We start from the raw sequence: 16,093 nt of genomic DNA, 5'->3' as shown, positions 1-16,093 counted from the left end.
GAGAATGGAGAGCAATTAAAGGGGAGCTTAAATGACACAAATGAATGAAACATTTTAATTCACATCTGCCCTGGGAGGAGGGGATTTGGCAGATTTTGAAGAAGCAGAAATCTGGGAGGGCTCCCTGGAGGAAGAGGGCTTCCTGAGGGTGTGACTCTCAGAATTATAGAGCAATGCCAGGGTTTGAGGAAGATGCTGTCCTACCTCTGTCTCCTTCTCCCACAGGCAGGCATGGGGTGAGGCTCCCTCTCTGTCTCCCCACCCTGACCCAGCCTTTGCAAGAGGTCAGGGCAAGGAGCCCAGGACATCAGAAGGGTGGGGTGCTGGGTCTGATGTGAAGTTTTGTACAGACTTGACAGAAATGAACAGGGCCAGGATCCCAGGGTAACAGGATCATATACGATGCCAAGAGCATGGATATTAATTACAAACTTACACCTTAATAACCAGTTAAGAGTCATTATTCACTTAACAAATATTCACTGAGCATTAACCCTGAGCTAGTCACTAAAGAGGTTTTTTTTGTTGTCTCCTAAAGAGGGTTCTTGCACTGATAGTATATGAGGCCCGCCACCCCCCCCCAGTAGATTGTGTGGCCTGTTTCTCCAGCACTAGCTGGAAATCCAGCCTTTCCAGGGGTTCCTCTCTGGTAATTACCCCCAGGGATCCCTGGGTGCTTTCGTGTGAATCCAGGTGCCCCCTGGGCAGCACAGGACAATCTGCTGGACCAGTGGTGTTGCCTTCGTCTTCCTTTCCCCAGGTGGTGTTAGCAAATGCTCTAATATCCACCCCCACCGCACACCACACACCCACACCCACCCACCCCCACACACGGTATCAGTCACACTTCCAGCTTTCCCGAGCCTCTGTGCCCTCTCAGCTACTGTTCCATGAAAATCCTGTCTGCTCCACTGCTCGACTCTCACCAGCCAGTAAGGAGATGATCCTGCCTCTTTTTGGATTCTTCAAGGAGGGGTCTCCCACAACTTCTGGGGATGAATCTGTCCACCATCCCCACGCGGCTTGCTCCTTCCCCAACACACAACCTGAGAAGAAGCCTAAGCTAGGCTGGCTTGGGGCAGAGGCATGTCTGGCTATAACCTCAGGCTTTCTCCAGCCACTGTCCATTTCCAGCCCTCAGCTCCTGCCAAACTGATTTGTGCCTCAGCAAATGTCCTTCGGACGTCCTTTTGTTCATTTGGAATCAGAGCTTTCCTTAGCTTCAATGCCCCTCCTCATCGTGTCCCAGTCCCTCAATCTTGTCCTGGCCCAGACTCAGTTGCTACTGTGTCTGGTTTAACGTTATTTCCCAGGAGGGTTCCTGGAACTTGGTAAATCACCAGGCTTGACCAGGCTCTGAGTCTCCCCAAGTCTTATGAAGCCTAGAGAAGCCTGCGATGGTGGATCACAGAAGGGTGTCCTGATCCCGTGTGCTCTAGAATTATACATACCACAGCCCCTCATATCTAAAGAGCCTTGCCGCTTGCACAATTGTTTTGAGCAAGAAGCCAAGATCAGGAAATAACAAGTCAAAAGGCTGAGCATCAGTCATTTGAAGACTTCATAAAATAGTATAAATATCCAACATCTAGGGATAGGGCACTGGGGAAAAGAGCCTCGCAGACAAAAGTGTAACCTGCAGACAACTTCTCAGAAGAGCAGCCTTGGTATGTGTGTGTCCCTAGGACACTGAGCTCAGGGGCAGTCTGAAGCAGCCCCAAAGACCCAGAAAGTCCTCCTCTTGGTGAGGATATGGGGCCCCATTGAGCATCTCCTTGTGCGGGGCACCCTGTTGTTGCTGGGGAGGTAGAAGGGAAATACAATTGTTCATTGGCCAAGTCCCTGCTTTGTGGGAGCTCAGAACCCAAAGAAATAAATAATAGGGCAGAAAAGAGAACTAAGGTCACATACTCATAAAATAAAAAGTGTGAATTTTTTACAATCTGTCAATAAGCTTTAATTCCACAAACCTATTTGAGTTTGCCAGCTACAGCAGTCTTTTCTTTAATAATTTTTTTTACTGTTTTATTTATTTCTGAGAGAGAGAGAGCGTGTGAACAGGGAAGGGTCAGAAAGAGAGGGAGACACAGAATCTGAAACAGGCTCCAGGCTCTGAGCTAGCTGTCAGCACAGAGCCCGACGCGGGGCTCGAGCCCACAAACCATGAGATCATGACCTGAGCCAAAGTCGGATGCTTAACCGACTGAGCCACACAGGCGCCCCTACAACAAAGTCTTTAATAGCAGCTAGGAGCATCCTTTGTCATCATACAGATAGATACTGAGGCTCAGGCTGAGTCCCTGGAGCATCCAGCTCTTGAATTTGGGATTGTGAGTTCCAGCCCCATGCTGGGTATAGGGATTAATTTAAAAATTAAAAAAGAAAGAAAGAAAAGGAGGGAGGGAATGCAAGAAGGAAAGAAAAAGTGAAGCAGTTAAAGAAAAGAGGCAGGGAAGGAAGGAAGGAAAAATGAAAGAGGTAGGAGAAAGGGAGTAAGGAAGGGAGGGAAAGAAAGAGAACAGGCTCGGAGGGGAGGTAATTTGTTCTAGCTCTCGGGGGACAAATCTGGGGTTCCTGGGCACTAAGGAAGCTGTTTGAAGGCTGGAGACTGAGTCGCCAAGGTCTCACCACACAGCCTACTAGTGGTTAGCAATTACAACAATAACAACAACGATAATAATAATAAAATTTAAAGACAGGTGCTCACTTAAGGGTTGGCTGCATTACGACCCCGGGAGGGAAGTGACGCGCAAGGAGGCGGCGGCGAACGCCGTGAAGACCGCCTTCCAGACCTCTTCCAGGACCAACGAGCCCGACCTCCTCCCTTTCAGGCCCAGCCCCGCTCGGCGTCTTGGTCCCACAGCCCCTCCGGAGCCACCCTTAGTGGGTGGGAAAAGATGCTGCCATAGGAAACTGAGGACACCATCTGCTCCCTCATTGGTCGAGGCCTAAAAAAGCTCGCCCTCCCATTCGCTGGGAGGCAAGCCCCGGAAAACCCATTGGCTGCGTAGTCCGCGGGCCTCCGTCGGCTCGGAGGGCGGGCCGGGGCGGCCGGAGGAGGGAGCGGGCCGGGGGCTCCCTGTTGCCCTGGTTACGCCGAGGCACGTGTGCAGTCCCGGAAGCGGCTCCGGGAAGCTGCCCCGCGCGCTCAGCCGGAGGAAGCGCAGCCCGGTCCGCTGGGGTCGGGTCCGGCTGGGCCATGGAGCCGTCGCCTGAGCCCGCGCCCCGGCCCCGGCCCCGCTGTCTGCTGCTTTTCTCCTTGCTACTGTTGCTGCTGTTGCTACTGCCGGCCCCGGAGCTGGGCCCGAGCCCCGCGCAAGCCGAGGAGACCGACTGGGTTCGACTCCCCAGCAAATGCGAAGGTGAGGGGGCGGGGCCCGCCGGGAGTATCCTGCCGGAGGGGCGGGGCGTGCGGGGGTGGGGGTGGGTGCAAGATCCTTGCCTCCTGAGCTAGAGTCTCTTCATTCATTGAGGCCACTGTGTGCCTGGCACTGTGCTGGACGCTGGGGACACGGGGGCGGGCAAGAGAGCAGGTCTCGGTGCACCTGGAGCTCTCAAGTCGGTACAAAAGAAGCAGTTATAATCCAGGGTTGGTAGATGCCATGATAGATACAGGGTTTGCGGGCCGAGTCAGGAGCATCTAATCTAGCCTACTGATGGGGGGAAAGGCTGTGTGTAGAGGGAAGTCAGGAAAGACTTCTTATAGGAAACCCAAACAATAATTAGGACTTCGCAGGGCGAAGAGAAGTGAACAGAGAGAATGTCTTGGGAAACCACAGATGCAGAGGCCTACAGGCTAAGAAGCAAAGGACAGACAAGTTTGAGGAACTGAAAACGTCCGTATGACTGTTCTTAGGGGAAGAAGAACCTGACTCTCTCCTTTGTGCCCTCACTAATTGGTGTAATTGATGGACTCCCCCACTGGCTGAGAGCTCCTTGAAGGCAGGACCTTTTCTCAGATATTTATTCACACAGTGCCTGGTACGCACCCAGTGACTATTTTTGGAATAAATAGGAATAAACAGGGACTATGGGTGTGTATTCAGGAAAGAGAAAGTCTGAGGCCTTAGGGGAGAAGAGTAGACCTGGGGGAATTTGGTGAGGGAGGAGGAGGATTTAGGAATAAGGAGAAAAACGAATCCCAAAGGTATAGGAGTGGAGGTGTGGAACTACAGAGAGAAAGAGCACCAGCACCCAAGTCAGCCATCTAGGACTGTGAAATGCCTTTCTCCCCCCATTTCTGTTTTCTCCTCAGAGTTTCGCAGCCACTCCTTTCTTCCCATCTCTGTAACTCAAACCCCTCAGAAAGTTGGCTATAAATCCATTTCATCCCAATTCACAGGGTACAGCAGGCCAGATGTTCCCTAAGCACTGGGAAGTGGGGGTGGGGTGGTTTGGGACACATAATCCTTTCTTTGGAGAGATGAAAGGTGAGATACTTCAGACATGAGCCGACTTCACTGGGAGGGCTCCCAGTATGGGTGCTAGCCTGTACCTTGTCCCTCAGTCCCATAAATAGACAGGCAGAGAGTTGCGATGCTTTCCTTTCACTCTTTCTCTAGAACTCTCCTTTGCGGGGTTAACTTCCTCTCTTTGTTTTCAGTCTTAGTCTCCACTGTGTCTCTAATTATCCTCATAATCTAAGAAGCTCACATTTCTTTCCATTAGGAGGCATTCACAGACTGAGAAGCAGAGAGCTGGCAAAGATCTTAAGAGATGATTCTAGTCCAACCTCATTCTGTAGCTAACTGATAAAGATTAATTTAAAAGGCATTTTCAGGGTCACCCGGGTGGCTCAGTCAGTTAAGCATCTGACTCTTGGTTGTGGCTCAGGTCACTCACGGTTTGTGAGTTTGAGCCCCCACGTTGTGCTGTGTGCTGACAGCATGGAGCCTGCTTTGGATTCTCTCTCTCTCCCTCTCTCTCTCACTGCTCCACCCCACTTGCACAGGCTTAAACGCACACGCATGCCCTCTCTCACTCAAAATAAATAAATAAAACTTTAAATGCTGACTGTATCTGGCCCACAAAGCCTGCCTCCTGGCTCAGTAGCCTCAGTGGAATAGGCCTTGGCACAGAGGAGGGAAAGGCTGCTCAGAAAAAGAGTAGGTGGGTGTCCATGAGAATCTGGGGCCGGTGCCATGAGCCTCCTCCAAATCTGGTTCTGGGTGGGATCCCCAGAGGGGGTCTTGAAAAGGTAAGGTTTGGAAGAGCTGAGAAGCAAGGTTATGGTTGATGGGCACAAGAGAGAAAGGAGGTTCCAGGTCCCCAGGGTCTGGAATCCTAAACGTGGAGGGTGTGGGAGAAAGGAGCAAAAGAGCCAGAGAAGTGATGAGCTCACATAGTACAGAACAGAGAGGGGAGGGGGACAGGTGTCCTGGATCGAGAGCCAGGGAGGTGAGCCACCTGAATTCATTGCAGACTCTGAGATCCCAGCTTGTATTTTGGCATTTTCGTGTGGTCCAGATTCTCCAAGCCATTTATTAATGGGTATGTTATAAAATATTACCAAGCACGCCTTCAGGGGATGTGCTTGTTTCGGTGGCGAATTGGTCTCCTACCAAAGTCTGCTGTCAGTGTTATAAGAACCCTGATGGCATTTAGCCTATAGATCATGTTCATTCAGAAGCATCAGAAGCTGCTCGACCACAGACACAGTCTCTCAGCAATATTTATTAAGTATCCAACACACAGAGTCCTAGACTAGGGGAATACAGAAAAAAATCCAATTACATGATGCTCATTTTGGGTACCCTTATGGTCTAGTTGGGAGACACAAAATGGCCAAAGGCCCTTAGAGCATGGATCCTGAAGAGGCCCAGATAAAATTAAGAGCATGTGGGATTGGTCCAGAAGAGCTTTCTAGTAGGAGGAGGCTTTGAAGTTGGGAGAATGGGCAGAAAAGTCCCTAGAGGGCATTAAGTGTGCTCCCGGAGCCTTGGACAGGTCACGCTTTTAGTGGTAGCACTCCTCATGCAGTGGTAATTATTTGTTTACAATTCTTTCTACCCCATTAGACTGGATCTGGAACCTTGTTTTCATCTGTGAATCCCCAGGCAGTGCCTGACACCTAGGAGTTGCTTAATAACTGAGGAAGAGTAAGAGGAAACTAGATGAATGTACAGAAACAGTAGACACAGACGGGGGGGGGGGGGGGGGGGATCAAGTAATAAAACAGGCATTCAAGACATTTGGGGACAATTGGGGAAATTTGAATGTGGACTGAGTATTAAGTGAAGCTGGAATTATTGTTAATTTTCTGAGTATTGGTATGGCTGTATGGTTGTCATGGAGAAGGTCCTTAATCGCCAGAGATGCATGAGGACATTTCTAGGGGTGAAAGATCATGATATCTGCAACTTATTTCTAAAATGGTTTAGCAAAGGGGTGCCTGAGTGGCTCAGTCAGTCAAGCGTCTGACTTTGACTCAGGCCGTGGTCTCATGGTTCGGGAGTTCGAGCACCGTGTCGGGCTCTGTGCCAACAGCTCAGAGCCTGGAGCCTGCTTTGGATTCGGTGTCTCCCACTCTCTCTGCTCCTCCCCCACCCGTGCCCTGTCTCTGAAAAATAAATAAACATTAAAAAAATCATTTTTAATGGTTTCTCAAAAACAGTGAATATTGTTGAGATATATTACTATATTATCATATTATTTTATATTATGTATTGGAGAGAGATTGTAGCAAATCATTAACAAAGTGTTGAAATGAGTGGAACATGTATAGTTGTTCATTGTACTCATTCAGCTTTTTTGTATGTTTGAAAATTTTAAAGTAAAATGATTACAGAGGGTGGTGGGGGTGGGGGGACAGGAAGGAGCTGGGAGAAATGGAGTCCTTAGGATAAGGGCCAGGACTGGGCACACGGGGCAGTGAGTCTTGGAGCCGAGTTTCTCCCAGTGGCCTCCACGTGGTGGTCTGAGGCTAACTCCTTCCCTGCCTGGAGTGTTGACCCAGTCCGGGAGAGGCACCCCCCCTTACTGTGTTTTGCTGGGTGCTGGCTCCTATCAGACTCACGTGCACTCAGTGGGCTGTGCTGTGTCCCCCGCCCCCAGTGTGTAAGTACGTTGCCGTGGAGCTGAAGTCAGCTTTTGAGGAAACCGGCAAGACCAAGGAGGTGATCGACACAGGCTATGGCATCCTGGACCGGAAGGCTTCCGGAGTCAAATACACCAAGTCGTAAGTGAAAAACGGTACCCACTAGCCCGGCCTGCTTTGTTCCTAAAGGCTTTAGATGCTTGGACTTCCCTTCTCCCTTCCAGCGAGGCAGACCCACCAAAGGGAGGTGGCTCTGACCAACACCTAAGTTTGCTTTTGCCCCCAGCTCTTTGTGTGGGCTTCATAAATCCCTTCATTCCGCTCCTTATCTGTCAAAGCAAGACTGTTGGGCCTTATCTCATCTGATAAGACTCTTGGATTACTTGGACCAGTGCAAATTTAAAAAAAAAAATTGGTAACATAGGATTACCAATTTTTAATTTTGCCAGGAATAAATACCAAAAATAACCCCCCCCAAAAGCCTTTCATCAGTCATGATCGTCCTTTCAAAATGAAATATTTGGGGGCTCCCAGCTGGCTTATTTGATGGAGTATGCGACCCTTCATCTCAGGCTTGTGAATTCAAGCCCCACATTGAGTGAGTGTAGAGATTACTTAAAAGTAATTTTTTTTAATTAAAAAAATTTTTTTAATGTTTTATTTATTTCTGAAAGAGAGACGGCATGAACACGGGAGGGTCAGAGAGAGAGAGGGAGACACAGAATCTGAAACAGGCTCCAGGCTCTTGGGCTGTCAGCACAGAGCCTGACGCTGGGCCCGAACCCACGAACCGTGAGATCATGACCTGAGCTGAAGTTGGAGGCTCAACCAACTGAGCCACCCAGGTGCCCCTAAAAATAAATCTTAAAACAACAACAAAAAGAAATATTTTAACAACAAAATTTAATATTTTGCTTTATAAAGCCATCTAAATACTGAATCATTTAGCTTTATAAAAAATGCCTTCCCACAGAGCTGTTACAATTTTGCCTCTCTGGTCTGTGTTCCAGCGTTTCAGGGCCCCCAGACCAGATGACCTATCTTCCTTCCAGCTCTGGCTTCCCTTTGCTGAGACGCGCAGGTGTTGGGGTAGCAGGGCCGCCGGGGCCGGGGCAGGAGCTCAGTCCCTCTCGCGCTGCTGTCTCTGCAGGGACTTACGCTTAATCGAAGTCACTGAGACCATCTGCAAGAGGCTCCTGGACTATAGCCTGCACAAGGAGAGGACCGGCAGCAACCGGTTTGCCAAGGTTGGATTCATGCTTGTCCTTCATCCCCACTGGGGTCAGGCCTGCAGGTGCCTCTGGGCCACCGGTGTGGGTGTGATTTGAAGATCACGCTTGGGGTCTCCCCCCTTGGCCTCTTCCCATTCGTCATTGATCACGGTGTGCATTCCCCCCCCACACACAGTGGCCTGGTTTTTCAGTGGCAATAGACACATTCTTCATGGCCTGGGCTGCCCATCAGGGCCCTGTCTCAGCCTCAGGCCGAAATGCTGCAGGGTGGCAGCCCCCATGGAGGCCTGGATACTTGGGCAGTGAGAGCTCAGGGAGTACTGACCTGTGGGATTTAGAGATGTCAGAAGACACGGCAGCGTGTGGAGGGGGGGTTTATTCCCTGATTCCCCTGGGCCCACAGGGCACCCACCTGGACCTTTGTCGGGGTGCCTGTGTGACATTTAGTGCACTTATTCTATGCGCGAATGCCTCTGTCCCTGAGGAAGGAGTTTCTTACAACAAGGCCCCTAGTTCTTTGTCTCTCCATTTTCAGTGCCTGGCACATCGTAAGAGACTTGCTGCCCGCATTTCTCCACCTGAGTGCCCTTCCAGTGAAGCTGATTAGTCAGAAACCCCTGGGAACCCTAGAGAGCCTTAAGCAGCAGAAGTGTTAGATTTGTAAAATTTTGTATGAATTTTGTATTCTACTCAGTAATAAATCCAGGTTTTGCTTTAATATACAAATGTTCATGGGGCCCCTGGGTGGCTCAGTTGGTTAAGCATCTAACTGTGGCTCAGGTCTTGATCTCACAGTTCATGTGTTCGAGCCCTGTGTCGGGCTCTCTGCTGATAATCATGCAGCCTGCTTGGGTTCTCTCTCTCTCTCTCTCTCTCTCTGCCCATCCCGCACTCATGCTTTCTCTCTCAAAATAAACTTATAAAAATTTTTAAATGTTTTTATTTATTTTTGAGGGAGAGAGATAGAGACAGAGCATGAGTGGGGGAGGGGCAGAGAAAGAGGGAGACACTGATTCCCAAGCAGGCTCCAGGCTATGAGCTGTCAGCACAGAGACCTTCGTCAGACTTGAACCCATGAACTATGAGATCATGACCTGACCCAAAGTTGGTCGCTTAACCGACTGAGCCACACAGGCACCCCTAAATAAATAAACTTAAAAAAAATGTTTAAGATCATTTTCCATAGCAATAAAATGAGAAACAACCTAACCATCCACCAGTGGTTAAATAAATTGATATTGCCGTTCAGTGGACAAAACAAAGAATAAGGTAGCTCTTTATGGATTGAATCAAAATTATCTCCAAGGTCTGTTATTAAGTAAATAAGGCCAAGGTGCAGAATAGTGTGTCTGCTCTATACCACGCTGGTGTAAAAAGTGGGGGTGAGGAGCGCAGGATAGATTTGTATGTATATTCGCTTGTAGTTGCATGCATTACCTCTGGAAAGATAGAGGAAGTAGATCACCGTAGGTGTAGTCTCCAGGGAGAAGACCTAGGTAGCTGGCCAAAATATTTTTACGGAGCCTTGTCTTCCCTGCCTCGCTTGTGCCCTCTTCCAACCCAGGAAAGGCACAGCCCTGGGAAGAACCTGGAGCAGTGAGTGGATCTGGCCAGGGGGCGTGAGTGTTCCCGGCCACAGTGACACAATGAGGGGGGAGAGCCAAGACACTCTTCGTTCCTGGGAAAGGAGTAGCTATTCAAAGGCCCCGAAGATAACAGGAGCCCTTTTTGGGGTTGTTTTTTAAAATTATTGTTGTTATTTTATTTTTTTTAGAGAGTGGGGAGGAAAGGGGGGGAGAAAGAGAGAGAGAAAGAGAGAGAATCTTAAGCAGGCTCCATGCTCAGTGCAGAGCCCAACGCGGGCCTCCATCCCACAGCTGTGAGTTCATGACCTGGGTCAAAGTCAAGAGTCAGACGCTTAACCTACTGAGCCACCCAGGCACCCCCCACAGCAGCCCCTTTTGAAAGGTGGAGGTGTGGGGAGGCAGGATGGGGTGGGTGTGGGTGTAGATGTAGGTGTGTAGGGGTTGTAGGAGGCAGGCCTGAAAGAGGGGAGAGGAAGGTGAGGTCGAGTGTGAGAAGCCGGAGGGTCCTGACTTCTCAGAGCCGGGTCCTTGGGCCTCCAGCACCTCCCAAAGAGGAGGGTGTGAGGCGGGGAAGGCTCTCGGCTTCTCATGCCTGGTTGTCTCTTCCAGGGTATGTCTGAGACCTTTGAGACATTGCACAACCTGGTCCACAAAGGGGTCAAGGTGGTGATGGATATCCCCTACGAGCTGTGGAATGAGACTTCTGCAGAGGTGGCTGACCTTAAGAAGCAGGTAAGGGCCCTTTAGCCCTCAGGCTACCGTGCCCCAGAGGGGTGGGTAGGGACTGGGCTGGGCCTGGGGCTGAAGAAGGCCACCAAGAGCTGGGAGGCTTTGGGCAACTCACTCACCTCTCTGTGCTCAGTTTTTTCAGGAGAATCCCAGCCACCCGCCTGTCCTGCAGTGAGTTGTGAGGCTTGGCTGAGCTCCCCCTGGGGCGAGTCCATGCCGGGGCTTTGCCAATGCGGTGTGTTCTGATTCATAGTGCGACGTGCTGGTGGAAGAGTTTGAGGAGGTGATCGAGGACTGGTACAGGAACCACCAGGAGGAAGACCTGACTCAGTTCCTCTGCGCCAACCATGTGCTGAAGGGCAAGGACACCAGTGAGTCTGAGGGAGAGGGAGGGCAGGGCGGGTGGGCCCTTGGTCTTACTGCTTGCTCCCCTTCAGGGAAGGTGGGTAAGGAGAGGACAGAAAAGAAATAAGAACTAGAGAACACCAGAGCCTCTCTGCCCTCGAGGAGCTTGATGGGACAGTGTAGAGTAAGAGGTACTGAAACCGGGAGAATAACATGGAGATAACTCAGATGCCCCCCGCCCCGAGGAGCTGGGGGGCCACAGACAGGCAGGAGGCAGGGACTTGGACGTTGGGCACCACTGCCAGCTGCCGCTTCCAGGGCCACCCAATCAGCGCTCCTCAGCCAGCAGACCCGTCTGCTGAGGGTGTCTCTCCTCACCCCAGGTTGCCTCGCAGAGCAGTGGTCCGGCAAGAAGGGGGACACAGCCGCCCTGGGTGGGAAGAAGTCTAAAAAGAAGAGCAGCAAGGTCAAGGCCTCGGGCAGTGGCAGCAAACAGAGGAAGGAGCTAGGCCTCGGAGAAGACCCCAGCTCTGACGAGGATGAGGGCATCCAGAAGGCATCCCCCCTCACACACAGCCCCCCGGATGAGCTTTGAGCCTAACCCAGCACCCCCTGTACCGCGACCCCCGACCTGGAAGCTGAGGAATCGGGCACAGCTCTGGCGGGCAGGCGGGCGGCTGTCCCGCTCCAGGTCCTCCCTGCCGCGCCGGCTTCCTGCCGGGAAAGACACAGGCCCAGGGGAGAGCTGAGACCCGCTGCGGCAGCCTGCCGACCTCCCCCCTCTGCCAGGCGGCTCTTCTGCGCCAGGCTTCGGGCGGGCCGAGCGGTTTCACGCCTGCCGAGGACTCCAGTACGAACTCCGGAGGGGCAGGTGTGGGGAGGGCGCCCGGCCTTCACCTCCCCTCACTCCTTCCCAGCTGGGAAGCAAGACTACCAGCCACCCCACCCCTGCTCACCCCCTCCTGCGGACACCTTGCACTCTGCCCGGCCCTCCCCAGGGCTCACAGAGTAAAAACCTTTTGGCCTTTTTTGTTCTGATTTTTAAGTCCCTTCTGGCTCCTCAGAGGGGCCTGGAGTCCCTGTTGCTCTCCCGCCCCTTACCTTCTGCCCCTCACCTTCCAGGCCGGGAGGGCCAAGTGCAGAGAGGCTGCTCCCACACCCCCTTATTGACACTGGGCCTGCCAGCTGTGGCGAGGCCCAGGTTGTTTTGAGGTGAGGCCCTGGACCCGGCTTTGTCCCTGCTCCTCAGCTGCCTTTGGACTCTCTGAGCTCCCCAGGCCAGGAGGGGCCTCGCTTGCGCCCTGGGCATCTGGCCGCCCTCCCTCCTGCCTCTCCTCTGTCGACCAGAGCCTTCCCCTTTGTTGTGTAAACCAGTTTACTGGTGACCCCGCCAGATCCCGCCCTTCCTTCCCACCTCTCCTGCCCTACTTGTTGGTCTTGAACCTTGTTCCCTGATGACCACAACTTATCACTCTGCTCTTCTAGCTGTTGTGCCTGGAGTCTGGAAGGGAGGACACCCCAGCCCCCCAGCAACAGCTGGTCACACCGTGTTCTATGGGTGCAGGGGAGGAACCAGCTGGCCTCTCTCGTGAGAAGGGGTGGGAGGCCCAGGGACCGCCCCATTCTGTCCTGAGGGCAGGGATCAGGGCCCTCAGTAGCAATAGTGCAGACAAGTGCACACTCCCAGGGCTTTAACTTGAACCCTTACAAGTGTGTGGGGGGTTGCCATTAGCCTCATTTTGTAGAAGACAAAACTGAGGCTCAGATTAAGTGACATGCCCAAGTCCTGCCGTCAGGAAGTGTGCAGCCGGCACGCAGACTCTGGGCCCATTGCATTTCCACTGCCCCGAAGCCACCAGCTCCTCCCCCACCACCCGCCACTGGCAGCGTGCTCCACATCCAACTGGTTTGGTTTCTTAGCCTGAACTCCACCCTCACCAGCAAGCCTCTTTTCAAAGGAAAGGCGGAGGCTTCTTAGAAGGAGACAATGGCAGAAGGTCCTGGCCAGGCGGCGTCCCCCTGCCCCCAGGTCCCCTGAGTGCACCCACCCAGACTCCGTGCTTCTGGCCTGGGCCTGGTGGGCAGGAGGGGATACGCTGCTGGAGTGTCCCAGACTCTGGCTCTGGTGACATGTTCCAGGGTCTGAACTGGGGGTGAGGGCCCCCCTCGTAGCTTGGGCTCAGGCCCTCTTCTCCCCTGTATCCAGGCAGCCAAGGCCATAGAGGGCAGGGCAAACTTGGGAGCTTTTTTCTTCTGGCTGGTGAGGCTTCCAGCGGGTCCTTGAAGGAGGCTACTTGTTTGGTTCAGCCCCTCTGCCCCCACCCATCTCCAGGATGGGTACTGCCCCGTGCTGAAGGGGCTGTGGGCAGTGAGATTCCAGTCAAGACTCAGGTCCCACTGAGGACTTTGTTCAAGCGCTGGAGCCCAGGGCTGGGGAAGCTTTGCAGACCCCTGGACTGTCTAGGATTTCGTGGCTAGTCTCTGATGCCCCCATTCTGTCACTGACCCACAGCACCTCAGTGCCTGCTTTACATCAGTCCCTAGAGCTTCATTGGTCCTTAAAGGAGGATGAGACAAGACCTGTCCCCTTACTGGGGTGTTGGCCCAGCGACCCAATCCAGGCCCAGTCCCAGACCAGAGGGCAGACAGTGCTGTGACTGCTTTGCTCTTTGACCTGTGGCTGCTGCATGAATAGCACCTTGTTCCTCACTACCACCACCACCCCCACACACACTACCAACAAGAGCCAAGCCGGTTGCATACACTAGCTCTCCACCCACCCATGCCAGCAAGCAGCCTCTCCCCCAGCTCAGCCTGGAAGAGCCAGAGGCGAGATCCAGCTTTCCCTCCAGGTATTTCTTTTCCTCTCCCTACCACACCTTTCTGCACTTGAATATTGCCTTCCCCTTTCCCACACCCCTTCTCTCTATAAGATGAGGGGACTGACTGAGCTCCAGTTAATCTGATTTTAGTCCCTTTCTTAGAAATCCCATTAGGACAGGGTTTCCTAAACTCCCTTGAACATGAGAGTCACACGGAATGGTGGTTAAACACAGATGTCTGGACCACCTAAGATTTTCTGGGCTGCAGACCTGGGAGTACGTGCTTAACAAGCCTCTCTCATGATTTAAAAAAAAATTTTTTGATGTCTTTATTTTATTTTGAGAGACGGAGAGCGAGTGGGGGGCGGGGGCAGAGAGAGAGGGAGACACAGAATCTGAAGCAGGTTCCAGGCTCTGAGCTGTCAGCACAGAGCCCGATGTGGGGCTCGAACCCACGGACTGAGATGACCTGAGCCGAAGTCGGACACTCAACTGACAGAGCCACCCAGGCACCCCTCTCATGGTTCTTAAGACGAGGCCAGCTGGGCCCTACTGTACTGGGAGAAACACAGGGTGCCTTGCTAAGAGGGGGCAGGGCCTCAATGAAGCCACAATGTCCGTGCCTTGTCCTCAGAAACACGACTTGTCAGAACTCCAGAGAAGACCGGTCTCTTAGGCAAAGACTTCCAACATCCAGAACCACAAAGGCTGTTGAGTAAACCAGAAAGCATTTCTTTTAGTTCCGTGATTAAAAGAACCACAGGCCCTGGTAGTCAAGTGTCAGGGATTGGGGCTCTGTAGTCTCGGGCGGATACACAGGGACTCTGTATTTATTCTAAAGGGCAATTCCTAGAAAGTAGTTTCTTCAACTTCCCAGTTCCTGGATGGTATTTCCAATGCAGCGTCTCTGCACATCAGAAAATGGTGCTCTTCACAAAAGTTGTCTTACCGTCAGCTTTGTCAGAATAAGACACTGATCACCAGAATTCCACCAGAAAATAATAAATTTACAAACCACGAATGGCAGTCCCTTAAATATGGAACCTTTGTGCAGTATCCAACTGTCCACATGGTCACAGCAGCCCTGCATCATTTCAGTTCACAAGTGTGAGCCAATGCCTCTTTATTTTTTTATCTTAGTTTTTATGATTATTATTTTAGGGAGAGAGAGAGAGGAACTTAAGCGGACTCCACACTCAGCATAGAGCCCTGTGTCAATTCCACAACCCTGGGTTCATGAGTTGAGCTGAAACCAAGAGTCCAACACTCAACCAACTGAGCCACCCAGGCGCTCCATTATTTTTTTTTTTTATCATAAAGCACACTTCTTGCTACAGATGCGTGGTCTGCACCTAACTGGTTTATAGGAGAGCTCTGTGGATTAATCCTCGCAGCAGAGACGGCAGAATCTCTCTTGAACATCCCCTGATGGCCTAGTTTGCTCTAGTAAGACGTATCACTGGGATAATAGCTACTATTTTTTGAGTGCTTACTGTATGACAAACAGTTCTACATGCTTGACATAATTATTTAATACTGCTATGATCTCAAGGCCATGGATTTCTAAAAACTGTTGAAATACAAAAAGTGCATGTAAGCGCTCAATGGTTTTTTACAAACTGAACACCCAAGTCCCTGCACCCAGCTCATGAAACATTACCATCGCCCCCTCTACACACACACACCCCACCACCACCACAAAAAGAACAGTGATTTTCATCTATTTTTTTTCACTCTTGTATCCCTAGCACTTAGTAGAGTACAGCACAGAATAGCAGCTTAATAAGTAGTTCTTGAAGGAAAGGTTAAATAATTTATCCAAAGTCCCACATAAGTGGTCCTAACAGGTTATGAGCATAGGTGGAATGGCTTCAGTGTCCTGAGGTGCCCTGCAGCTATGACTTGGCTTAGATAGTACTATCCACCTCATACGTGGCTCTCTTCTAGAAGATAGCTCAGCTATACAGTCTGCTAGTCTATGTCTTCCAGCTTCAACGTGGGGATTGCAATTAGGAGTAAGGTAACTTTCAAGTCTCTCCCTTTTCAGAGTTTACTGTTGTGTATAGGTGAAAGCCAGCTTGACCCTTATGCTGCCCTCAAGGGCTGGCTTTTTTTTTTCTTTTTCTTTTTTTTTTTTAAGTAATCTCTTTACACAACATGGGACTCAAACTCACAACCCCAAGATCAAGGTCACATGCTCCACCTATTGAGCCAGCCATGTGCCCCTCAAGGGCTGGCTCCTGTTTACAACTTCTTTTTTTTCAAAAATTTTTAATGTGTTATTAACTTTTGAGAGAGAGTTTGCTTCTCGGCCTTTTGGCTAAAATCAAGTGTATTTTTGAG

At 51.3% G+C, this 16,093-nt stretch overlaps 1 protein-coding gene across 1 annotated transcript; it reads left to right on the top strand.

Annotated features, from left to right (window-relative positions):
* The first annotated feature begins 3,056 nt into the window (after positions 1-3,056).
* Positions 3,057-11,966, top strand: LOC120238735 (protein canopy homolog 3-like). Its single transcript, XM_039242690.1, has 6 exons — positions 3,057-3,362; positions 7,054-7,177; positions 8,187-8,283; positions 10,464-10,586; positions 10,837-10,954; positions 11,312-11,966. The coding sequence occupies exons 1-6, from the start codon at positions 3,200-3,202 to the stop codon at positions 11,521-11,523; spliced, it is 837 nt and encodes a 278-aa protein (XP_039098621.1). The 5' UTR covers positions 3,057-3,199; the 3' UTR covers positions 11,524-11,966.
* The last annotated feature ends 4,127 nt before the right edge of the window (positions 11,967-16,093 follow it).

Source organism: Hyaena hyaena, unplaced genomic scaffold (assembly GCF_003009895.1).
Source record: "Hyaena hyaena isolate Hyena2069 unplaced genomic scaffold, ASM300989v1 scaffold_211, whole genome shotgun sequence".
Classification (NCBI taxonomy): domain Eukaryota; kingdom Metazoa; phylum Chordata; class Mammalia; order Carnivora; family Hyaenidae; genus Hyaena; species Hyaena hyaena.
This window is presented reverse-complemented; position numbering and strand designations above follow the sequence as displayed.